Raw genomic sequence first — 25,941 nt, forward strand, 5'->3', positions numbered from 1 at the left:
TGCAAAACCATAGAATCGGAATCCACAGGGGCAGGGCCAGGCACGGGTGGAGAATTATACTTGAGGGACTTAGAAGGCTGATTTGACCCTAACGAGGAATTCTTCTTCAAGATCATATATTTTTAAAGGTTGGCACTAGTGCCATCATGGAAGACGGATTTGCTCTAGTGCCAGACTATGGCGTTAGTGAGTCCCTCCCCCCCCAGCCCCCGCGCCCCCACAGTTGGGACTGATCAGAGAGGGCCGTACACGGGTGGGGCTGATCTTCCAGGGTATCCTGGCAGAGTCAAGAGGTAGTCATGGCATTTATTGTATCAAAGCTGTCTTAAAACCTGAATTACAATTGTGCAAAAATATTTATTGCATAATGAAATGCTCTTTTCCCCACCATTATGTTCTTTTAGAGGAAAATTATCTAAACTACTGAAAAATGGCTAAACTGGTCCAGCTGTGATCTCTCCAGGTCAACGGTGTCTTCCTAGATTTCAAGGGATCCCAGGCGTCTCTGACACGTGCCCAAGTGTGGGAACCCTGAGCTCTCTGGTCTCCCTGTCCCAGGGGGATGAGGAGGGCCGGGTGCAGACAGCACAGAATGTCACCAACTCATCCAGCAATTTGGTGTCCCCTGGCCAAAAGATGCACGCTTTCCACACACCAAGGCCCCCAGCGTGGTGGTTATGGGCCAGGCCCTGGAGTCACACTGCCTGGATTCAAATCCTGACTTCACCCTTGGGAGCTATAGGACCTGAAGACACTCCTCTGTTTCTGGGGCTGTGGAACGAATGGGGTTAATTACAGCACCTCCCCAGAGGGTTGTGATGAAGTTCAGGTCAATATAAAGCACTTCCAGGTTAGCCCACAGCACAGCCATTGTTTCTGTTACTGTCCTTACTACTTCCTCTCTTACTATCTGATCACAATTATATGCAGTTTGCTCCCTCCCTGCTAGTTGCTTCTGGGCAGGGATTTCCATGCTTCCCATACAAATGCTTCCCATTCTGCACTTTTTGCTTTCCCTTTCCTTACAATTATTCATGTTTTAAAAATCAGCACACTTAAAAAAATTCAAAAATGCTTATTTCAAAAGGCAAATGCATACCACTGTGATACATTTATGACATGACTGTGTTACATTGATTTTTTCTAACACATATGAAAGTTAATGCATAACCCCTACAATAAGAAAAGTCCAGCTGTGTACCACCAGTGGGCTGAGTATCCCACACCGGGCACAGTGTACTCAGCCTGGAAGGAACCAAAGGGAGGTTCGTTGCAGAGCAGTAGGACACCAGGTTGGCATGGGGTCCTTTCAAACCAGGGGCTGTCAGTGAAGGGGGCCTGAGGAGGCCTTGGGGCCCAGACGCCAAAGGCAAGGCCCCCCTACCTTTGGTGTCTTCGTCCTCAATGGTGGTGTTGGTGCTCTCTGAAGATTCCTGCCAGAGAGAACAGGGAGGCATTGAGGCCTGCCTGGCCAGCAGGAGGGGGCGCGGCCAGTGGGGGGCTGCCCCGGCTGCCTGATGCTGCGGCCCGGTTTCTGTAAGCCTCATTGGCTCTGCCATCCGGATGCTCCCCTGAAAACCTGTCAGACTTCTGAACCTAACGGGGGGAAGGGCCCAGCTAAGCAGGTGGCTGGTGGTTGGGGCATGGATGGAGGGATGGATGCAAGGAGAACCCTGGACTTTTTGGAGGGGCTGGGAGGGGTTCCTGGGCCCTTTCTGCTTAAGGGATCATAGAGAGGGTGTAGAGGGGCAGAGAGGCACATGGTGGCCACAGAATGGGGAAGGAATACACACATTGGCAGGAGAGGAAGAGAGAGAGAGAGGGAGGCCCAGTGTGAGAGAGCTGGGCTTTTCAGGGAGAGAAAAACCACACAACTGAGGGAGATAACAATGGAATCAGAAGAAGAGGGACATGGGCCACCATGCCACCACTGGAACGTTTAGACAGAGGCAGGGCTGGTGGCTCCTCTGCCACCGGCAGGCCCTGTATAGCCTTGCTCAAGAAGGGCCTCTACGGCGCCCACTATATTGGCCAAACCACGCCCCTCCACCCTTCGTCACAACTGGCACAAACCAAGCCCTGAGATGAGTTCCAGAGCAGAGGGTGGGAAGAAGCGAGAAGCCAAGGGCTGGATGTGGGATGGGGTTCAAATCAACCTTCATACCCAACAGAGTTCTCAGGTCTACTGTCAGGCTACTGGTCTGGTCCATGGAGTTGGAGGTGTCAACAGAAACACGCCAACAACACGCACACGCAACACACATATTTGTCACACGAGGCACACGTACCAAGCACGCCCTGAGCACCCTCTCCCCGCCCCGGGTTCCCAGTGCAGCCTGCAGGAGGGAGGCAGGAGCAAGGGGTCGAGGCCCAGCATTTACCGGCGTTGGGGAGACGGCAGACACTCACCATTAACTGAACGCTGGAACTGGACTTTCTTTTCTGGAAAAACAAGGAGAAGAGATGGGACAGGAAAAGACACAGCGTGAAAACGGCAGAGAGCAGAGGGATGGACGACAGGGGAGGTTCGGAAGGAGGATGGGCCTCAGGGTCATCCTCAGTGGGCTTGTGCCGGCAGGGCATGGGGGCAAGGAGTCAGGGCCACCAGCAACAGCTGACCTGGTGGGACCAGTCCTCTCTCAGCCTAAAGTTCTGGGGCCTCACGCACAGCTGCCTGGGTCTCACAGTCTAATCACCAAGCTCCAGGCCAGGCCTCCCCTGGACCAGGGCTCCTTCTACGCCCCGCTCTGCTGGGGGAAGTCAACCTGGGTCTCGGATGCCAGTTGCCTAAGGCCTCCAGAATCCACAGCTCTTGAAGGACAAAGGGGTGCTTGGGTCTCGGGATGAGGCCCAATCTCTCCTCCTAGACTCCCATGCATCTCTGCTGAAAGGCCCCCAAGTGTTCTAGTCACACATAACCAGGCCCCTTCAAGGAGTCTGGGAACTCAGCCTAGGGTGGGACCAAGGGATCTCCGTTTAAAACAATATCTCCAGGAGATTCCAGAGCAGGGCACAGTGTGGGAACCAGTCCTCTCAAATGGCCTTTGAACTTCTGCTTGTGTTCACAGCTTCCCAGCGACTGGCCTAGCCAACTCCTTTATGCTGAGAGAGAAACTGAGGCACAGCCAGAGATAGAGCGGAGCCCAGAATTTGAGCCGTCGGGCCCTGCCATTCAGCCTACTCTACCTTGTGGGAGTTTGTAGCTTTCCCTGTATTACTGGCTATGGAACCAAGGGAAGAAAGGAGAAAGTTCAAAGGTAGATTATCTTCTTCTCTCAGCTCTAAGCCAAGAGTCCTAAAGACTCATACAGAGGGTTGCAGCTCAAGACTGACACTGGATTGCACAGATGAGAAACTGGGGCCCAAAGATGGGCAGTGATCTGCCCGGGGTCTCTCAGCTGGCCGCTAGCAGAGCAGAGGCCAGAACCCCTAAGTGCCGCTCTCTCCTCTGTCCAGACCTCAGGCACCCACAGCCTGGCCACTCTTCAAAGGTTTATCCTTCCCAAACCATTCACTTCTGAGGCCATGAGGCTGCTCTCCTTGCTGCACTGCAGGGGGTGGGAGGGGGAGCTGAGGAGGGAATACAGATGCCCTTAGGGTGGGTCCTCCAGGGAGAAGCACAATGTTCTGAGGGTCTAATTCTGGGCTGAGATCCTGTGCTCTCTCTCCAGGGCTTCTGCAGACATGGCAGGGGTGGCTCACTGGGCACAGCCCCTGCACCTGCTCCAGCTGGGCTGGACAGCATGACTTCCAAAGCCAGCAGCCTACAAACAGCCCTTCCTCTCCTCTCCTCTCCTCTCCTCTCCTCTCCTCTCCTCTCCTCTCCTCTCCTCTCCCTTCCTCTCCTCTCCTCCTAGAGTCAGCCTCACTCCTGGAGGGAGCCAAGCCAGGCACAGTGTTTGTGGGAGGGCACAGGCCCTCTCAGCTTGGCTGACAGCAGAAACCTGAGGACCGGCCCGGGGGGCCAGGAGGTTCCAGGCAGGACACGAGGAGGGCACACAGAGCAGAGACTGCATCAGATTCGGACGTACAGTGACAGGATGGGACATGGGAGCGAGAAGTCACAACGGCACGGATGGGACACCAACAGGGGCAGTGAGTGGACTAAGGGGTGGGAGCAGGCGGCCCCTCCTCATAGCAGGGGAGGCCTCGGGGTGGTTGGAGGGGGGCATCGCTTCTTGATAATAGGAAGACTCAGTTTCCCTGAGTCACAAATGATGATACTAACAGTAATCTCACACTGACCGGCACGTTAGCGTCTAATTTACAAGTCTTTCACCAAAAGTAGAGTCACATCTCTTAGAACCACCTGGAAGAAAGCATGGTTCTAAGGTTAGCAAGGATGATAGAAATGAGAAGTGTGGTCGAAATTAGCCTCAAAAGCCCTTAAAAGCCCTTACAGTACAGTATTGTGCCATGTCTCTAACTCCAGCTGGCCGGCTGGCCTCCAGCGGCAGGACCAATCCCTGCTTCTTCGTCAAAGCCCCGGGTGGAACCGGTGGTTTGTCTCTAGGACAGTGTTGTAGGAAGATTTCCTCACTTGGGCTGAACGTGTGTCAGTGGAAGAAGCACAGGATGGCCACCAGGCTCGCAAGCCACTGCCATCTTCCTTTGCACGGATGACAGAAGTGATGACCCAGGTCCCCAAGGGAGGGACGGCGGGGCCCAGAGTCAAACCCTTGGCTTCTTGAGTAGAGCCAGTTTCACTCACGGTGAAAACATGACTGGACCCCGGAGTGACACATGGCAGGCAGGGTGCCCCGAATCCTGGGCGAGGCCCCGGGAGACTTGTCTTCCAGCTGGACTTCCCCCTTGGCCAAGCCCCAGGAGGGGAAGGAGGCTGCACTACAGAGAGACGGTCAGGCCAGGAATAGCCTTTGAGCTTCGGTTCATCCACCCAGGCTGCCCTGAGAAGTCACTCAGGGTCTGTCTTAGCTGCCAGGAGGAGGGGTACTTTCCTCAGCTGCACCCACTATAACTAGCGAGAGCCCCGCCATGCCATGGCCTTGCCCTCCGGCAGGCTCCGCCTCCTGGCTTTGCCTGGGAGGAGCCAGACCAGAGCTTTGTCCCAAGACCCTGCCTGAGGGAGGCCTTGACCTCACAGCAGTGGCTCTGAGCTAGCCTTTGCCAGGGCCACACCAGGAGCCAAGCAGACCCTCCCTCTGCTGCCGCCTCCTCCTCTGACCTGGGCCACAGCATGCCAGCACCTGTGGCCTCTGCCCCCATCTCCCAAATACAATTTTCCCCAGGGAACCCCGTGCCCCAGTGTCTACCAACCAGGGCCAGTGAGCGCTCCAGCGGCTCCAAACCGGCCACCCCCACATTGTACATCCCCCCATTTCCCTTTCAAATGGTGAGCCAAACAGCAGGTGAGCCAAAACTCAATTCTGAGTTCCACTACGGGACTCGGGATGCGTGCATGACAACTTTAGAAATGGTGCCGGCTTTAGGTCTGTGGATTACCAAATATTCTCTTGAGCAAACTCTGTTTTCAAGACAAATCTGAACCCGGAAGTCCAATAGATAAAACAGAAAAGATAACAACACTGGCCGGCACCTCATGAACATGTGTCGCACGCCCTGCACTGTGCTAAGCCCTCGACACACGTGATCTTGGCTCATCCTCACAAACAGCCCTGCGAGGTGGACACCCCTGTGAGCCTCTCTGCTGGAACGAGGAAACACAGGCTCAGGGGACTCAAATAGCCAGCCAAGGTCTGCGGCTGCTAAGCCCGCCCAGACTCTCGTAACCACGGTGCTGGCTGTAACATGGAGCCGTTCCGGCTGAAGTGGGCATGGGAAGCCCAGAACCTTCTCTGCTTGCCGCTTCCAATCCCACCCCACCCCATCTGCTGCTGGAGGTGCTTCCCCAGAACCTTGGGGTTCCAAGGACTTCAGTTTGAAAACCACGGACTTCAACTGATAACCAAATACTTAGGTATCCCTCAAGCACCCAAGACGAGAGGGAGAGTGATTAGATAGGGTTTTGTCGGTTTGTTTGTTTGCTGGTATGTTCTTAAAGCTGAAGTCCTGGAAATCATGGAGTCTACACCCTTCCACCTGCCCACTGTACCTATGGGAAAACTCAAGCCTGCAGAGGGCTAAGAGCAGAGGGGAGTCCCGAACCCTGGCCTCTGAGAGCCAGCCCAGATCCCTCCCATGTAACCGCGACAGACCAAAGCCTGCGACCTGAGACTGTAAATGCCACTACAAATGAAGCCACAGAGCCACCAGCCTGCCTGGTGGCTGTGCTTGGACAACGTCCCACACCTTCCAGTGTCCTGGGCACAGCCCAGCCCTGGGGCCCTGGCCAGGCAGGGCTCTGAGCCCAGAGAAAGGCAGGGTCTCAAGAAAGGAGAACCCACAAGGCGAGCCAGTGGCAGGGAGAAGGCGGCTGCAGAGAGTGGGACCAGGCCCCAGAGAGCAGAGGGAGAAGAGAGAGGAGGGGAGCGGGGTCAGGGGTGTGTGTGGAAGTAGCTCGGGCTTCAGGTCTGGGAGGGAGGACAGAGGGCAGGCCTGGGTCGGGGGAGGCGGGGATGCTTAGCATTGAACCGCAGGTCTTCAGGGCGAGAGGGCACCTCTGGACCCCAAAGTAGAGAAATTGCTGTCCATCCTCTTGGACTGCGGTGTATTGGGTCAGGGATCCATTCCTGCCAGCCCACACTCGGGAAAAGGGAAGTTACTCCTCATGGTCATCTCTATCCCTTCCTGGTACCCCCTGCTCAGCAGTCCTCCAGCCCCAGAGAACCCCAGAAACCTCCTTCTGACCTGCCCCTTTCCTTGTGCCCACTCCAACCCCAGGCCATCTGCGTCTCCCACCGGCTTTCAACCCCCCCCTCCCCCGCTTCCTCCCCTGATCCTGGTGAGAGGTGGGCACCGAAGCCCAGGTCTCTGGGTCTTGGGATGGCCCGGCTGCAGGAGAGACCGCATCTGCCCCGAACACCACCAGCAGGGCCTGGGTCTTCGCCAGGCCTGAAAGCCGGGCCTTCCTGAAGGAAACGCTGCCAGAGCAGGCCCTGGTGGCTCCCGGGGGGCTTACCTTCACACCATCGTTCTTCTTGTTTCCTCCACTCTTCCCTCCTATGGAGGAGAGAAAGTAGAGGGTTACCAACACCAGGCAGGGCACCAGGGCCCAGAGGGCAAGGAAGAGCAGCATCCACGGGCAGCCGGAGGGCAGGGAGCCGGCTCAGCAATCTGGGAGACCTCCTGCTGCTTCTCCTCCCTCCTTGGAGCCTGGGACTGCCAGTGGCCCCCTAGGTGGGCCTGGGCTCCCACAGTTCTCAGCGATCGCAAGGGTGACCCCCCAGCCCCATGGGCTGAGGTTGAGGAAGGTATCCAGTGCGCCCCAGGACTGTGAGTTACTGATTGAGCCCGGGGATTCCCTCTGGATCCCGGTCACCACCCGTGCTGGTGTGGCCAACCCGGAGGCTCGGCTGCCCGGCCGGGGCAGGATGCTCCCTCCCCAACCCAGCCCGCTCTAATTTTAGCCCCATGCTGCTGCAGAGGTCATGTGTCAGCCCTGCCTACTCACGCCGGACAGCTGCGAGCCGTGTTTTGCCAGTGACAAGAAGCAGATGCCCCCTTGTGGGGCCCACCGCTGCCAGAGCACCCATCCTGGCGGAGGCCTCCCCACCCTCAAACTCCAGAGCTCCAGGCTGGGGCTGGCTCTGCCCCCGGTAGCCAGGAAAAGCAGAGCAACAGATCTCAGGGCGGCTCCACCTCTGTCACTTCCCTTTCCCTCCCCCTCACCTCCTGGCCAGAGCCCATGGAGAGGGAGGGCATCAGCCAGGAAGTGGCATGAGTGCCCAGCCTTGCCCAACCTGACAACCGGCCGCTCAGACCTCAAGCGAATGCTTTACGTTGAAGGAGATGGGGTGTCTATAAAGAGCTTACTTAGCACTGCGCTTGACCCCTGTGCAGTAGATGCTCAATAAATGGTGCCACTTGTGCGTCTCCTGGTGGCCTGCAGAGTGAGCCGGCCACAAGGGGCGTACAAGACGTTGCAGCCCCAGAGGCTTTGAAGGATGGGGTTCCTGGTCTGTCCAGCTTCCCAATCACCCTCACATTTCCAATGACCCCTACCTGGCTCTCGTCCAAAGTTTACCCTCTTGTAAGCAAGTGGGTACCGCTGGATCCAAAGCCGAAAGGAATGGCTGTCCCTGCCCCACAGGCCTGTGGGCTGAACCAGGCTGCTCAGCGGGGCCGGGAGTGTTTGCCCCTCCAGCCTCCAGGGAACCCTCGCAGCTCCAGCCACTATGGCAAGACTGGGGGGGTCTGTGAGGCCACATATTCTGATTTTCAAGAGAAGACAGAGATCTGGGCTTTTCTGGGAAATCTCCTGATTTAAGTGCTGGGAACACTTTGCAAAAAAATTTTTAAACACCCCTGCCCCCCCCCTCCCTCTACCCCCAAGCACACCTAGAGATTGGAAGTAACCCCATGGGCACCATCTTTTAAGTTCTGGATTAGAGTTCTCTAGGGGCACCTCAGTTGTTAAAAAAAGACTCTGTCTGGGTGGCTCATGTTTCAGTTTGAGGAGCTGCAGGATCCTTGTCTGGGGAGAGGATGGGAAGGCAGTTCAGGCTGTGGCAAAAGCTCAGACCCGAAGTCCCAGGTTTTCCCACGCTGGGTCTCATTCTCCCAGCTCATGAACTGGGCAGGGGGACCCTCTCGCGAGGCCTGGGCTGCAGCCGCCCAGAGTCGACCCCTTGTTGCGGAGCCAGCCACGTGACCACAGCAACCTTCTCAGGCTGGCTCCAGCCCCAGGCAGAGGGCCCCTCGGGTGAGCTTTGCCATATCTGCTCAGCTGCCCTCTCAGCCTCCGGGCTCCCAGAGAGAAGCCTCTGGCAGCGCTGGTCCTAGAACTCTCCAGTGTGCCAGGGGAGCTTCTTGTTAAACCCTGACACTAATCCCTTCCCCTTCTCTCTTTGGGGGCCACATGCCACAGGTCAGCGGGCACTCCCTGCCCTAACCAGCCTGGCTCTGGCCAAGGCCGAAGGCTCCTGCCCTGGCTACGGGCACTTGCCCTGAGGTTGGTCAAACCTGTGCTGATCACAGGCTCTGCCTCCCCCTAGCGATGCCACCGGGGCCTCCCACGTCCAGCCCCCTGAGCTTCAGTTTCCTCCTTCAGAAAGCAGGGACGGCGATGGCCCCCCACTGCCTTGTCGTAAAGGCCATGGGGACTGCTCAGCACAGGGCTCTGTAACCACGGGGAGCAGGAATACTGCTCAGTCCCACCTGGACCTGGACCCACATTTGAGAGGCCTTCCCTCTGGCTGGCCCAGCCTGAGAACCCAGCACTCCTGTGAGGCAGGGGACACAGGCTGAACTGCTGACCCTTCCCTTCCTCGTGGGCCCGTAGCTTGCCAACCTCTGACCCTTCTCCACTTCTGGGTGCAGGTTTGCATCACGTGAGCAAAGCCCCCAGTCACGGGGTCCTCTGCAGCCCCCTCTCCCAGGCCCCCTGGCCTGAGGGTACCCAGGTATCTGACATGGCAATGTTCCCACTCCTACAGGATGTGTTTGGGGCTTTGAGGTCCTACCACCTACCAGAGAAGTTCCTGGTGGCCAGCATCGTGGTGAGGATGGCTCCCTGCACAGGTGAGAGGAGAGGGTGTGGTGGGGAGAGAAGCCAGAGGTGAGTGGGGAGAGGAGAGACAGAGAAATGGGTGATGAGTGGGGAAGGAGAGGCAGGTGCTCCACTCATACACAAAGCCAGAGCCGCTGCCCCTCACAAGTCCCCCATTCCACAGCCCAGGGACCAACCCCCACCTCCCTGGAGAAACCAGGGTGAACTCAACCTTAGCTGGCACCGCTCCAGGGACAGGGCCATTCTAGAAGCAGATATTAATAGGTCCCACCGGCCTGGCCAGAGCTGGTGGATGGGCCCGGGACACCTGTCAGGGGGCTGCTAAAGGGCACGGAGGTGTCCTGCCTGGGCAAGGACAGTAGACCCTGCACCCCAGGGCCCCTCCTGTGTCCACCCTCCGCCCGGGGCACTCAGCACCCACTCTAGTTTACTACATCCCTGGGCTTGAAACCCTGGAAGGTTAATGCAGAAAAGCCCTTTCTGTCAGCAAGGGGGCTGGGGGGCAGTGGCCCTTCTAGTCTGATGCTCTCTGACTCGGACACTCTCTGAGTCCGACAGCCCCTGGTTTTAAGAACCCCTGATTCTGACACTTTGAGACTTCTTCTGTGACAGCTCCCACTAGAGGCTGGGGGTGATACTCAGTTTTCCTGGCATCATGCTGGCCGCCACCCGTGGCCCAGGTCCCCACCCTGAGCCACCGTGCCAAGCTTGGGAGCAGTTGGTGAGAAGGTTCCCAATGAGCCGGGGCCTCAGTCTCTGTCACTCAGCATGCTGATGGCTTCTCTCCTCCGACCAGATGGGGACCCCTCGGTCACTCTTCCTACCTGCCCATGGGGTCCCTGGCAAGGTCTAGGCCAGTTGTCATGGCCCCGAGAACACACAGGACCTGCTGAGAGGCTGCAGCTCAGGGCCCACCTGGGTCTCCATGTAATTTCCTTGGGGTCACGACCCCTACCCAAGTCTCTGGGCCATTCCTCACCAGTGGTTGGCAGCTGGGGCCTCACCCCCATCGTGGCTTAATGCCTGCTTCTCCTTTGGGGCCTCAGCTTACATGCTGCTTGCCCAGGCAGGCTTCCTGGGTCCTTCCCTGGTCCTTCTAGACCTGGCTCATGGCCCTGCTGTGTACACCCACAGCCTCGGGGCGTGCAAGCACAGCACTCACCACGGCCCCATCATGTCCTGGTTATGTGTCTGTCTCCACTGCTCACCGCCCTGCCCAGACAGCAGGTGTTCAATAAATGTTTGTTGACTCAGTGAAGGAAAGAACAGTGAGTGGTTTCCTGGGCACTGTTACTCCCAGGCCACGCGACTCCCATGTCTGGGGGCATGGAGGGTGAGGACCTGTTACCTTCAGTTTTCTCCTGGCGTTGAACTTCTTCAGGCAGTCCACGGTCTCCTGTCTGTGCATGCAGGAGGCCACGGTGGACCGGTGCTGGGGGGAGTAGGGAAGAGGTCTGTGAGTAGAAGGCAGGCCTGCCCAAGGGCCCCTCAGCAGGGTGTCTTATGGGTGTGGTTGGCATCTTGGGGGAATAATTCTTTGTTCTAGGGGATGTTGTAAACATTCTGTTGTAGCATTTGGTGCACTGGACATTCAATGCCAATAGCACCCCCGTCCTGATGCACTTTCCCCTGAGAACCACAGCAGGGTCGGTGTCTCTTGGATAAAGCCCCTCACCCCAGGGACAGGAACAGGACTCCATGAAGGCCTTAACCCTGAGGTCTGGCGGGGTCCTGGGAAGGGTCTTGCTGAGGAAGGCTCACCGAGATCCAGGGGTGCTTGAGGGCCTCGGCGGCCGTGATGCGTTTGGACGGGTTGATGGTCAACATCTTATTGATGAGATCCTTGGCTTCTGGGGTGACGGTGTCCCATTCTGGTGATGGGAACTGAAAGGGGCAGAGGGGCCAGGTTTGCCCAGCCTACCCCAGGCCACCCCTGCGATCCCCCAGCCCCTGACTGGCAGGGGAGCAGGCAGGGGTCCTACTGCCCATCCACTTGGGCATCCATAACCAGGAGGAGTTGGGGCAGGGTGCCCTCACCCAGGAAAAATCAGAACTATGGGCATAGGAAAAGGGGGCCTCCCTCTGCTATTCTGAGGATGTGCCTTATCTGGAAAGCAGCAGGCCTGTGGTTATAGCCCAGACTTCAGGATCACCAGGCTGGGTTCAAGTCTGCTTCCTGGGCTGAGTGACCCTGGGTGAGTCATGTGACCTGGAGGTGTTGTGAGGATTAAGTATGTATAAAACACAGGGCTGATAGAAATCAGCCATGTAAGAAAGCAGTATAGTTTGTAGTTAGAAGCTTAGACACGAGAGCCAGACTGCCTGAGTTCAAATCCCAGCTCTACCATTTCTTAGCTATAGGATCTGGACAGTTATTGAACCTCTCAGTGCCTATACCAGCTGTGGGCAAACTATAGCCCGCGGGCCGGATCCGGCCCGTTTGAAATGAATAAAACTAAAAAAAAAAAAAAAAAAAAGACTGTACTCTTTTATGTAATGATGTTTACTTTGAATTTATATTACTTCACACAAACACTCCATTCATGCTTTTGTTCCGGCCCTCCGGTCCAGTTTAAGAACCCATTGTGGCCCTCGAGTCAAAAAGTTTGCCCACCCCTGGCCTATACCATAGATTGGTGTGAGGACTAACTATAATAATATATAGAAAGCATTAGAAGAGTGCTATATAGGTGTCAGCTATCATTATTTGTGTGTATATAGATCTATCTATCTATCTATCTATCTATCTATCTCTATAAATCTGTACCTAGAGAGAGAAAGAGAACTTGGATCTAAGGCCTGCCCCCGCCCCCACCCCCGCCCCCACCCCCGCCCCCCAGCCTCTCGCCTCACTTTGCTGCTGCTTCTGCCTTCTGGAGCCCCATGGTCTAGACCCCATCCCTTAGAGGCCCCCAGTCGTTAGACACAGGCAGCTCATCGCCTGGCCTCAGTCAGCCCTCGAGCTCCACCTGCCATTCACCCCCTGGCCCACAGCTAGAGAGTGGCAAGGAGACCTAGAAGGACTGGGAGTCCAGGAGGGGGGCATCCTCGGGTCCTGACCTCACGGGCCATTGGTTCTCACTGGAAGGAGCTCAGGGGAAGGCAGGGAGGCTGGAGAGAAGAGTGACACTCACATCATAGGCGCCGGCTTTGATCTGCTGGTACAAGCGGTGCTGGTCCTCATCCCAGAACGGGGGATAGCCCACGAGCAGGATGTACAGGATGACTCCTGGGGAGAGCGCCAGGAGGAACTTCAGCCCCTTGTGAGGAGAAGCAATGGGGAGGGGAGTGATGGGAAAGAGGAGAGCGGGCACCAGAGACGCCACTGGCCAGGGGGATAGAGGGGCCTTTGGAAGGACTCACCGCAGGCCCACAGGTCCACGGGCTTCCCATACGGGTCCTTCCGCAGCACTTCTGGAGAGAGGTATCCAGGTGTCCCGGCAAACCCTGCTCCCCAGACACACAGACAGGCAGACACACACAGAGGGTGGCACGTAAGTGAACCAATGCAAGGTCCTGCTGGAGGAGGGATGAGGGCTGCCCTGGAGATGGCAACAGCACCTCCTGCCCTCAGATGGGGCCAGCAACGCCTCTAGACCAGGGGGGACCTCCTGGTCACTGGGCACCGCCCCCACTCCAGAGCCTAGGGCAGAAGTCACTGATCAACCCCAGAGCCCTTCCCATAGGCTCCTGACTCAGCTCCATGAACTAGCACACCCTCCCAGCAGCCACTACCGATCAATTGCTGGTGGTACTCAAGATAAAATGTCCTTGCCAGTCAGCCCCACGCTGAGCTGGGGCCCACTTCTACCCTGTGAGGAACTGGTCCTGGGATGGCAGGAGGCTGTCCCTCACTCTGCCTTTACCCTCAATCCCTTGGGTAGGTCTCTTTTCTAGGCTTCATTTTCCTCATCTGTCAAATGAGGGCTTAGGGATTCCTATTTTAAATACCTTCCAGCATTGTTGGGAGGATCGATTGAAATAATGGACAAGTAATCATAAGAATGGTTCCTATTTATTGAGTAGTGTGCTAAGCAGGGCTGAGCACTTTCTATGCCTGATCACATTTAACCCTCACCCAACCCTGAGGAACATTCTATTATTGTCCCCATTTCCCAGATGAGAAAACAGGCTAGGAGAGGTGCAAGGAGGCCCATTCACACACCCCATATGTAGCAGAAGCAGAACTGGAACCCGGAGCTCTGGCTCTTAACCACTGGGCAATATTGCCCACTAAAAAGGGTCCCCGGATAGTGGGAAAGACTCAGTTATGCCCAAATCTCAGAGCATGCTGGATCATCTGAGCTTAAAACCTTGCTCTGCCCCTTGTAATCTCCTTTGACCTTTTCCAGGTTTCGTAGCCTCTGTTCCTCATCTGTAATGTCAGGATAATAATCTCCAGCACTCAGGATGTGGGGGAAACCCCTGGAAGCCTCTAGCCAACAGTGTAGGTATTTATGCATGTGAAGAAGCTATGTTCTGTTTGATTGGTAACCATGTCCCTGTGCCTAGCCCTACCCACTGACCCAGAGGCTGGGTGGGGAGGGACCTCTAACTCTGCTACCTGAGCCCTGGCTGGTCCAACACCATCTCCAACCTGCCCCTGTTCAGGCAGAGGTTCCTAGAGGCTAACATATCAACACAAGGCTGACCCCCAACACCCCCTGCCCCCACTCACCGAACCATGCCTGCTGCTCCCCCTCCACCTCTATGGCCAGGCCAAAGTCTGCCAGTTTCACCGCAGCGCCCTTGAGCTTGGAGGCCAGCAGCAGGTTCTCCGGCTTCCCAGGACCAGAGAGAAGAGGGGACGGTGGGGAAGAAAGGGCCAGAGGACATGAGCAGGTTCAGGACCTCATCTCCAGGGGCCTAGGCTTACAGGTGGAGCAGCTGGATAATCCAGAGGCACCCTGCCCCCACTTCCAGCTCCAACCCCAGGGCCCTGAGTTTAGTCCCCAGAGAGAGGACTACCCCACTGCAAGTCTGCAACAGTAAGAACCTTCCTCCACCAGCCATCCATCCCCTCCTTCCCCTCCCCTCAGGGTCTGGACCTGGGGCTGAGGGGAGGGCAGGAGGTGGGGGGAGGGGACAGCCACCACCACAATAAGAAAAAAGAAGCAACATCTACTGTGTTCCTACAATGTGCCAGCCACTAGGTGAAGGGCTTTGCACACATAACCTCATTTGTCATCTCAACAACTCTTTGGGATAGGCATAATTATTCCTATTCTTATAGCCCTGAAATAGTCATGCTAGTTGTCACCTCAGGGCCTTTGCACTTCCTGTTCCCCCTGCCTAATTTGTTCTCCCTCTGAGCTTCACAGGGCTGGCCTCTTCTCTTCATCTGGCTCTCACCTTCATGCCACCCCTTCCAGGAAGCCCTCCATGACTACTCTATGAAGAGCCCCCAGGTATCTTCTACCTTAGCTTCTTGTTACCTTCATAGATCTCATTGTGATTTGTACTGTTTTTCCCCATCTGTCTATGTGCTTGTACATTATCTGTCGCCCTGTAGTATGTGAATTATCTGTTTTGTCCACCACAGCATCGCCAGCACCTAAGACAGGCCCACACATATCAGGTAATTAGTAAGCATTTGTCGTAGAAAGAGGAGGAAACTGAGGCTCAGAGAGGTAAAGTGACTTGACAAAGATCACAGAGCTGATAAGAGACAGATCCAGAATCACGGCACAGTCTGGCTCCCAAGCCAGGCTCTTAAGCACTCTAAGCTGAGAGACAGGGATGGGGAACGGAGGTCATGGGGGCCTCAGACAGGCCTCCTGGCCTCTGGGGTGTTGAGGCTGCTGTCTCCTGCTGGGTCTAGAAGAAAGGAAATCGCCCTAGTTAGGACGGAGAGGAGTTAAGAGCGTGGACTTTCCAGTTAGATAGCCCTAGCTTCTGATCCCAGCTGTGGAATTTGGATAATTATTTCACCTCTCTAAGCTTTAGTTACCTCCCAGAACATGGGGCTAGTGCCTATCATTGGGTGGCAGACGAGTTAATTTCAATCATCCACGTAAAGTACTTCACAGTGGCAACAGCAAGTGCCTGATAAGCGTCAGTACTTATTTCCTGCATGGGGAGGGGGGGCTGGGGCTCCAAGTCTCTGGGGACAGCTGGCTTCCTCTGACCCCTTCTCCACTTGGATTTCCAAGAGGGTCCCACAGCTGACCTTTCACTGCCCACAGCTAGATGGGCCACAAACAAATATAGCTCATTACGGCCCCTTTTGTCCTCTGGGGACTGTGTTCCCAACATGTCCTGGGTCTCAGCAGCCGTCCTGCCCTGATTTGATGAATGTGCCACTAATTATTCCATCCAGAGTGGCCTAAATTTGTGCTGCCTCTCCCCCCACCTCCTCCCGTGCAGGGGCTGCAGCTATAATGGGAACAGGCCTTCGGGGAGAGCCACCCGGCCATCTGGCCAGAGACCTTCCTACCTATGAGTCTCTGAGCCGCAGGGAGCTCACCTGTGATCAGGTGAGGAGCCATGGACTACTCATGGCAGTCAGAGGTGGGCAGGGGTTCTGCTCAGAGCATTTCAGCCCAAAGAGGAACCTGGCCTGACTAGAGGGTGCCCAGGGTGAGAAGGGCCTAGAAGTCCTATCCCGAGTGGGAGAACAGCCTGCGGTGACTCAGGAGCTACCACAACGCCACCCAAGTGCCTCCAGGGCTGCTCTGAGCTAGAGGATAGATCTGTGTGGCCCCAGAGGGTAGAACTGGGGAAACCCCCATAGCAGGGAAGAATGAAGGAGCATTTCCCAACGGTACAGGGGCTACTCTGTAAGAAGTGACTTTGTAGTCACTGAAGACCAAAAAGCGGAAGTTTGATGGATATCCAGAAGTTTGATGGTCGCCTAGAAGGGGCTACTGCAGAAGCAGGAGCTGGATTGAGTGGTTTTTGGCCTTAGAACACCCAGGGCCTGGGATCTAAGGCCAGGGTTCCAGTCTTAGCTCAGATACGACTGAACTGCATGTTCTCAGGCAAAGCCCTGGGACTCTTTAGGCCTAGTTTCCTGCTCTGCACAAAAGGAGTGATGTTATGAGCTACCAGCTGCTGAGGCCATGAGGTCCAGCAGAAGAGAGCTGTGAAGTCTGTGCTGACCCAGCAAGACCGTGCGCTGATGCCACCCCAGGACTCCGCATCTGCTTGTCCTGCCCATCTCCTTCTTCAGGTGGGAAAAGAGAGAGGGCCCGAGGGCCTCAAGACTGTTTTCATTCTCCTCCCCGCCCCCCTGCCCCCAGCTGCCAGAGACCTGGAAAGAGTAACCGCATCTGTGTACCAGGCACTGTGCTGTCTCCTTTGACATTCTTGCCAACCTGTGCAGAGGTTGCTATGGCAACACCCACTATAAAGAAGCTGACACTGTGAAGCTAGAAAGTGGCCCAGCTGGGATTTGGACCAGGCCATCGCCACGCTTGGCATTCTAGCCATGCCTCACCTGCTTGGCACAAAGCACGCGGGGCTGGGAGCCGGGAGGCCTGGGTCCCGAGCCCAGATGCTCCACCTCCCTAAGCCCAGTTTCCTTATCTGAACAGTGAGGGGAATATTCTCCCTCCAGCCCAACAAGGGGAAATTAAAGGGAACCTGACACCACCAGTGGCTCTGCAGGTGGAGGGAAGGACAGGGGGCGGAGGAGCAGTCCCTGGGGAGCTGCACCCTCGGGCTGGGGGCTCACCTTCAGGTCCCGGTGCACCACCCCCATCTGGTGGCAGTGCAGCACGGCCTCCAGGATCTGCTGGATACAGTGACTGGGGAGAGAAAGGCAGGCGTCACCACGTGAAGACGGGCCCCCCCTGGGAAGCTGGCAGGCGAGATGCCCTGCCAGGCCACATGGAACTCACCTGGCATCAGCCTCGCTGTAATACTCCCGGGCCACGATGTCCTCAAACAGCTCCCCGCCGGTGACCCTGGGGACACAGGCGCCGTCACCCTCCCACAGAGGCCCCAGGTGCCACCTCTGCTGGAAGAGTCTCCAGGGAGCTAAGGGCGGGGCCTGGGGACTTCAGAACCTCAGCCCCAAAGGGAGGGACTCACAGGGATGTCCCCTGCTGCAACCCCCTTCCTGGCTTCCAGCCCACCCTTCCACTAACGTCCCTCCCTCCCACTCCTGGCTCTTCCCCGACCAAGCCCAGGTGGGAGCTAGGGTGGGGCCCTCAGAACACATCACTAGGATTCATTAGGTTCCTAGAAGCCCAAGGGCTGGGTCTTGGTTTTGTTGTTCAATAGACTTTATTTTTAGAGTAGAGTTAGGTTCCCAGCAAAGCTGAGAGGAAGGCGCTGTCCCTGCCACATGCACAGTCTCCTCCATTATCAAGATCTCAAGGGCTGCTGGGGTTTTTTACAAATGAGACCAGTGTCATCACAGAGTCGCTGCCAGCCCGGGAACCACCAGGCCTCTCACTTAATTATGGTTTTTCACTCAATCGACTGGCATTCAAAACTTTAACATTATTCCAAAAGGGAACTTTCTATTACCGGTAGCCACAAACAGAGACAAAGCTAATGTGCTGGCGTTTCAGGATCACCAACTTGCAGCCACTTCTAGGAAAGTCTATCAGGAGAGGGAGTTCAGCCCAGTCTGGGGGCATTTGAGATCCAGAGAGGTCCTCCCTGCTCGGGCCGCCCTGATGTGCCCTGTACATCCCAGGATGGGCCCAAACTCACAGGTCGAAGATCAGGTAATGGTGCCCCTCCTCGGAGATGCTGTCGTGGAGCCGGACTGTGGGAGGAGCCAAGGAAGCCGGTTACAGGAAAGCACACTGCTCCCTACCCCTGCCCCCCCCATCCCTCCGGCAGCAACACTGCTATTTCTCAGTCACTGAGCACAGTGAGGTACGAGGTGCTTTGGCAAATGCAGGTGAACAGGGGCTCCCTCACTTCAGGCACTGCCAAGAGGGCCTGGGCTTAAGGACAACAGACACCCCCCCCCTTTTTTATATTAAAAAATATATTATATTATATATTTTGATTGATTTCGGAGAAGAAGGGAGAGGGAGAGAGATATAGAAACATCAATAATGAGAGAGAATCATTGACTGGCTGCCTCCTGCACACCCCAAACGGAGGATCAAGCCCACAACCCTGCATGTGCCCTGACTGGGAATTGAATCGTGACCTCCTGGTTCATAGGTCGACACACTCAACTGCTGAGCCACACTGGCTGGGCCAGACCCCTTTTTGGGTCAAAGTTTGGTTTCCTCCACGCCCCACCTCTCCATTTCCTTTCTGGGCAGACAAGCATCATGGGATGATCCTGTAGCTCCAGCCTCTGCCACTTGCTGGCTGTGTGCCTTTGGGCAAGTTGCTACACCTTTCTGAGCCTCTCGTTCCTTGCCTGGACAATGAGAATGAGACTCTTGGGCTTGGAAGCATACAGTCGGTGCTCACTCAGCGCTGGCCCTGGCCAAGTGAATATCCTCAATCTGCTTCCAGGTCTGAGCAGATGATAGAGTATGTGGAGGCGGCAGTGACAGCAGTCCCCGAGTTCTGGCATGCTGAAAAGCTGTCCTCCCTTCATACCTCATTTACCAAGAACAGAGCCAGGCTCCCAGGAGCCCAGAGCTCCTGAAAATAACGCCTGGGCCCGAAGCCTGGGGCTGACTCCGGGGCCTGCACCCTGCCAGCCAAGTGCAGGTTCTCCCCAGACAGGTTCACACCCTCCCCTGCGCCACAACCTAGAAATGTGCACCGAGCGGGTGCGGGCCCGAGGATTATGATGGATCGCACGATGGGAAGTTACACAGCTGTGGAGATCACGCGGTGGTTATCTATTCACTCGTTTGGAATCAGCTCTCAATTATGTTGTTTGGTGAAAAGCAAAATGCAAAACTGTGTGCGTTGTCCTTTTCTCAAGGATACATTTAAGCTTGTATATGCCATACGTCTCCCTGGAGGAGATGGAGATGTGGGCATTGGGGTGCCCTGGGGAGGGGAATTGGAGGAACAAGGGTCATGGATAGGTGAGGCTTACTGTTCACTGTGAACCCTAATGCCATTGGAATTTTTGCCATGTGCATGGATTTCTGACTCAATACTGAAACCCCTAAATTCTTTATGGCTCTCATATCTGCACATAAAAGTTTGGAGAAACAGGGATCAAATACCCCAGACTGGGTGCCTACTCCGGGGAAAGGGAAGATGGGGACCAGAGATGGAGGAGGAGGAAAGGGACACAAGATTAAATTTTAAAAATGTTTAATTCTTAAATGATGATCTATGTTTATAAATAATGCCTGAAAGATGTTTTAAATCTATTTCAAAGCAAAGCTAAAAAGCAGGTTGCCTCCGAGGACATACAATATAATCCTGTTTTGATTTTTTAATCAACATTTTATTATAAAAATTTTAAGTGTATAGTCAAGTGGACACCCATGTGCCCACCACCTGGGTTCTACCATTAATGTTTCCTTATACTTGCCAAACTACATTTATATCCCTTCCTCCATCCATTCACTGATTTTAATTTTTGAATGCACGTCAAAGCAAACGCAGGCTTCATTTTTAGAAGGTAGATGTGTTTTGAACTAAGCATTCTGCATTTTTTGTGTGCAGACTGTAGCAACCCTGCACTGGAGCTCTGCCCGGCCCCCCTCGGTAAGAGGGTGCAGCCACCTGCCGCTGCTGGGAAGGCGGCCTGCTCACAGCACACAGCTGCCTTTCCTTTCTGGAGAACTGCCCACTGCTGAGGGAGCCACCTTGCCCAGCAGGTGACCTGCAGCTTCCAGCCAATGACTGAGGAACGTGAGGAGGCAAGGTCGCTGCAAAGGTCCAGTCTCCTTGCCTTAAGGAGGGACAACTCCAAGATGGAACTTATGCTCCGGAGGCCCCACTGCACCCCTCACCTGGGATTAAGTCAGTTAGACTTGACCTCAGGCCATTCCTTCCCCTTCTCCTTCCTGCTCCCCCATCCCCATCCCTTACAGGTCTCCGCTGGGAGTACAAGTACCTAAATCCCTGCCTCGAGCTATGCTTCAAGGAAACCAGACCCAAGGAGAGATGTATAGGTGACCTTGAGAGGTACAGGCATTAGCTGTCATATGGAAGCATAATCATACAGTCTTAGCCCTAGATGCTGAGGTTATAGGAGATACTTTTAAAATTATTTGTCTTCTCACTTATGGACAATAAACTTGCATTGTTAGTGTATCAAGGCCAAGGGTGGGAAAAGACCCTTTTCACCCTGGCCAGTGTGCTCAGTTGTTAAAGTGTCAGCTCACACACCAAAGGGTTTCCGGTTCGATTCCCAGTCAAGGGCATGTACCTAAGTTGCGGGTTCCATCCCTGGCCCCATCAAGGCGAGAGACAACCAATTGATATGCCTCTCTCACACCAATGTTTCTCTTTCTCTCTCTCCCCCGCTTCCTCCCTCCCCCCCTCCTCTCCACTCTCTCTAAAAATCAATGGAAAAAATATCCTCAGGTGAGGATTAACAACCAAAAAAAAGACCCTTTTCTCTCCCACCTTCCTCTGGGTAGACCAGAATCACCTGGGAATCTTTTTAAAATCCTGATTTCTGGGCCTCATTCTGGATGAGTCAGGATTTTAAAAAGATTCCCAGGTGATTCTAATGTGCAGCCAAGGTTGAGAACCACTGGGGTAGACTCTCAGCGATAGACTCCTTCCTACCTCCTCTGCTCCAGCAGGTGGGAGAGGTTTTGACTTTCCTTTCCTGAGCGTGAGAAGCTCTAAGAAGCCAAGTTGCAGCCAGAACCATCTCAGAAAGGCCTTCTGGGGCCTGCCCCACAGCCATTTGCGGGGAGCTCCAAAGAGACGGGGTTCCAGGTCCACCTTCTCACTAGGAGCCTCAGCCCCTTGAGAGAGGGTCCTTGGGGTTCGAGGGAACGGACAGAGCTGGATGGGGTGTTGTTCCTGAAGAGCTGACTTCAGCTCAGACGGTGCCTTTGTGCTGATTGTAAAAGGCTGCCCCTCTGAGCAGCCAGGCGAGCAATGGGGCTGGGCTCCAGCCCGATCCAGGGAGAACTCTGGAGTCAGCTTCGGTCCCTGGGGGGTGGCCGACACCGCTCAGAGCCCAGCAGACAGGGCCTCTTCTCTCACTGCGGTTCTCACACACAAAACCTCCCCTCCACCTCCCCTCCCATCGGTAGAGGCCTCCCTGACGACAAGCTCAGCCCAGTGCCCAGGAGGACAGCGGAATCCAAGGACCACGGGCTACACGACAGTCCCACCCCCGGTGCAGAGATCGGCATGTCTGTGCCCAGTGAATTATGCTGTCACTTTTTTGAATTTTTAAAACACTGTCGTAGAACAAACATTCTGTAACCTAGTTTTCATTTATGTGGCTGAACTCACGAATCTCTGACACTCCTGTCATAGTTCTAACAGTTATCATTTTTCTCTTCGAAGTTGAAGGGAAGTCCTTTTCCCGTTATCCACACGCCCCCCTTGACAGCTCACCCCTGAGGTCCACTTGGGGCGCTAAACAGAATGATTGAGAAGGGCCCTGGAGTCGGACTTGCTGGGTTCACCTCCCAGCAACACCTCCTACAAGCTGTGTAACTTCGGGTGAATTCCATAACCTCTCTGAGCCTCCTCTCTTAATAGCAAGGGTGCTGGCAAGGTCTTCAACCCAGTGCCTGGCATCCCAAATGACCTGCTAAACCCTCTGGGTGTCCCCTGCTCCTTGGGGTGGCCTTCTGGGGTCTGCAGGTGGTCATGATACAGAGAGCTACAGTCTGTCAGCCCCAGAACCCATACTTGCTGCTCCCCGTTATAGCTGGGAATGAGAGGGAGATGGGGTGCAAATCGGAGGAGGCAGCATTGACCCGAGACAGCGGCAAAATAAGTAGCAAAACACATACGCGCGTGTACACACACACTCACACCTCCTTTATAGGAACTGTGGGATGTTGTAGTCAGAGATCACTCACAACCTCCTCCAAGATACCGCTGGGGAGTTGGAGCATGGGAGGGTGCCGCACCATGAGGCCGGGAGCAGACCAGGGACCAGAGTCCAATCAGAGTTCCTCCCACCAGCCGCTGGCTGCCCCTTCTCTGGTTCTGGCGCTGGAGCCTCCACGGCTGCTGCTGTTTGTGCGGCCCTGCTCCCCTTCCCAGGCCCAGGGAAGGGGAGGTGCTTTCTGGGTATAAATAGCAGATGGAGATGCTTCTCTCCAGCAGAAGAGTTAACCCTTGGGGCCCTGGGCACAGAGAAATGCTTCCCTGGAGGGAGAAGGTGTGGTGGCTGTCAGAGTGGGTACAGTCCTTAGAGGGCACCGAGGCCTTGCTCCTCAGCGTGTGGTCTGAACCAGCAGCCTTGGCATTGCCTCCGAGCACGTTAGAAATGCTAAGTGTTGGGCCCCACCCAGACCCAGATCTGCCGAACCAGAATCTACTTGTTAACACGATGCTCAGGTGGGCCCGACAGCACTCTCCTTGTGAAGGTGAGAGAAAGTGGCTCAGAGAGGGTAGTGCTCCTACCCAAGGTCACACAGCCATTTCCTGCAGAACTCTATCTAGAATCTGTACTTCTTTCCCTCAGGACTCCGAACCCTGATGGGCAGGGACACAACCCCTCAGACTGCGCAGGGGTGGGGAGAAGAGACCCCCCTGCCCTGGGCCCCGCCCCTCCACACAGCCTCTGCATGCATTCTATCCCTGGGCAGGGGCCACCTTGCTGCCAGCCTTGAAGGGGCAGGCCAGCCACAGGGCTAGGCAGGTGGGCAGGACCACCGTGCCAGGCTGACTCAGCATGGGGGTGGGTTAGGGAAGTGGGCTGCACTGGCCAAGGCCAAGCTCGGCCTATTTTTGTCTCTCTGGAGAGATGAAAGGCTTCGGGAGTTTTCCTGAAACAGCTTTTCTGAAGGAGGCTGCCGGCAGCGTGGGCTGCGAGGAAGGGCCCCTTCTTCACCTTCCCCCCAACCAAGCTGGTCTCTGAAGAATGTGGAAACCATCAAAGACACCCCCTTTTCCCATCTCCCTTGCTGCCATCCCCAGAAAAGAGAGCAGCTGCCTCCTCACCCTATCAGCAAAACACACACACACACACACACACACCAAGATGGGCAGGGGAGCCGGGCCAAGCCCCGCCCTGCACCCCTCACTTGTCCCCCAAGAACTTACCGATGTTGGGGTGCTTCAGCAGGCGGCAGATGCGGGCTTCACGCTCCAGCTTCTGATGGTCTGAAACAGGGATAGAGAGACGCCCAGGTGAGTCCCAGGTGAGGAGGAGCCTCCACCCTCTCCATGTCTCCCTCCTACAGCCTCTTATGATCACCATCTCCCAGGGCAGCCCCGGGCCCTTTCAGGCACGGCTCTGGGTTATCCGGGCAGTGAGAGAGAGGCCGGGTTGCAATGATGCAGAAGTCCCTTCCCTTCTGTGGACCTCAGGCTCTAGGGCCTCAAAGGAAGACCATCCTTGAGCCTTCCCTGTATTGGACCCAAACTCCATGAAGCCAGGCCAGGCTCCTGCTGCCCCTCCTCCAGCGCTGCCCCTCACACCACGTTCCCGCCAGACGAACCCCTGAGGTTCCCTTCTCTGGGCACATTCTGTTCAGTCCTCTCACTTTGGGGCCCTCACACAGAGATTCTCTCGGCTTGGAACACTCCCCCTCAACCTCCCACTGGTCCTTCACTGGCCATCACTCACTCCTACCCGCCCTTAATGTCGCCCTCTCCTGGCGGCCTGCCCTGATTGCCAGGCTGGTGGGCCCCTACTCTGTGCTCTCCGGGCCCTTGGATAGCACATCTCACTCTGTCTCGTTGATATCTCTACCCTTGAGTGCGGGGACTTGGTCTCTGTTGCACTCCTGGCATCTACCCAAATGCCTGGCACATGGTAGGTGTTCAAAAAATAACTGAGTGAAAAAACAAACGAGGAAATGAGTGAACCTTTCTGGGGGAGTGGGTATTCTCTGCAGAAGAGCTGTATTAATTTGCAGAAGACACCTCCTGAGCAGAGGACACAGAGAGCCCCCCAAAAATGCAGGGTAGAACTTGTATGTGGCTGAGCCAGAGCTCTCACACCTGCCTTCCAGGACTTTTGTCCAAACCCCCTGGGTCTCCCCACGCACCTGGGAGAGAGGCCTGGTTCAGGATCTGCCCCCTGAGGCTGCTGGGCAAGTCATACCCCATTCAGTCCTCCCAACACCCTGGCCGTGGGCATCACTGACCCCACTTTACAGATGAGGAAACTGCAGCCTGAGAAGCCGGGGCCTCATCAGTGGCAGAACTGGGATTGGAAATGTATTTTCTAATTCCTTTCCCGGTGCTTTACGCACAATTCGGTCGTTAATACCTTAATTAAAAAAACACCACCAATAACACGGAGCCAATTACAAATGTAGAATATTTACCATGTGCTAGGCAGTGTGCAGAGAGCTTTATACGCTTGTCAAGCCCTCACTGCAACCCTTTGAGGGGGTGTAATTACTATTCTGCCTTTTAAGGGGAAGAAACAGAGGTTCAGAGAGGTGAGTACCTGCCCAAAGTCACACCCGTGGTGAGCGGTGGAGCCATGTGTGGTACCCGGGCAGCCAGACTCCAGGAGGGAGCTTTAAAGCCCTGTGCTATACTGTTCTCCACGCCCTGACAAATCCCCACCACCTCTGCCTGCCCCCAATCTCAAAGGGGAAAATCGAGCCCCACGGGAGGGCTCTCACAAAGACACTCAGAGGTGGAGCCAGGACTAGAACCCTGGTCTCCCAAGGCCCTCTTCAGAGCAGGTAAGCACCAGGGAGGGTGATGAGGATGGAGTCCCAGCCCTTGCCCCCTGGCAGCCAGCCCCCCTTTCCCCGCCCCCTCCATGAGAACAATCACTGGCCATCCTCCAAGGGCTGCAGAAGCCAAGATCAATACTGAAATGTGGCTTTTCCATCAGCAAAGCAATTAAATCCAATCAAGTTTTCATAGAGTATAAGCTCAACTCCCCAGCTAACGACCAGCTGCAGGCTAAGGAGGGGAGGTGGACCCAGGGGCATTGCCCCAACTCCCCTTCCCTCCCAGCCGCCTTCTTTACCCTTTAGGGTGGGGGAAGGGCAATGCCAAGGCAAAGGAGGGGAATCCCCATCTACCCAGGAAGGCTGGGCCCACCCCCTGCTCCATACCCTGTCCCTTCATCCCTCCATCTCCAGCAGAGCCAGAAATCAGACAGGTCAAAGTTGGGCCTATCAGAGGGGGCTGGGGGCCTTCTGGCTCAGGCTACACATGGGGAGGGGCAATTCAGAATTCTGGTGTTTCTTCCATGTGAGCTTAGCCAGGAACAGAATTATATCCAGGAATAGAAGAAGAAACGGTTGGTCAGGCAGCTAACTTGTGCCTGGTCACCAGACCTCACTGCAGGAAATGCTAGGGACTAATCGTTTTTATAAATCTTGTAATCATCTTGTGTGTAGGAC

The 25,941-nt window shown here is 55.5% G+C and overlaps 1 protein-coding gene across 2 annotated transcripts in view; it reads right to left on the minus strand.

The window, feature by feature from the left end:
- CAMK2A (calcium/calmodulin dependent protein kinase II alpha) overlaps window positions 1-25,941 on the minus strand; it is a 58,890-nt gene that overhangs the window by 14,023 nt on the left and 18,926 nt on the right. For both annotated transcript variants that reach the window (XM_081091041.1, XM_081091042.1), the window contains exons 3-14: window positions 23,669-23,728; window positions 18,254-18,308; window positions 17,431-17,496; window positions 17,265-17,337; window positions 14,268-14,370; window positions 12,953-13,036; window positions 12,724-12,818; window positions 11,351-11,473; window positions 10,938-11,021; window positions 9,550-9,592; window positions 7,040-7,080; window positions 1,385-1,433 (exon numbers count right to left, since the gene is read on the minus strand). In XM_081091041.1, coding sequence (XP_080947167.1) covers window positions 1,385-1,433; window positions 7,040-7,080; window positions 9,550-9,592; window positions 10,938-11,021; window positions 11,351-11,473; window positions 12,724-12,818; window positions 12,953-13,036; window positions 14,268-14,370; window positions 17,265-17,337; window positions 17,431-17,496; window positions 18,254-18,308; window positions 23,669-23,728 — 876 coding nt within the window. The remainder of the gene's footprint in view (window positions 1-1,384; window positions 1,434-7,039; window positions 7,081-9,549; window positions 9,593-10,937; window positions 11,022-11,350; window positions 11,474-12,723; window positions 12,819-12,952; window positions 13,037-14,267; window positions 14,371-17,264; window positions 17,338-17,430; window positions 17,497-18,253; window positions 18,309-23,668; window positions 23,729-25,941) is intronic.

Source organism: Myotis nattereri, assembly GCF_964212035.1.
Source record: "Myotis nattereri genome assembly, chromosome: 5".
NCBI lineage: Eukaryota > Metazoa > Chordata > Mammalia > Chiroptera > Vespertilionidae > Myotis > Myotis nattereri.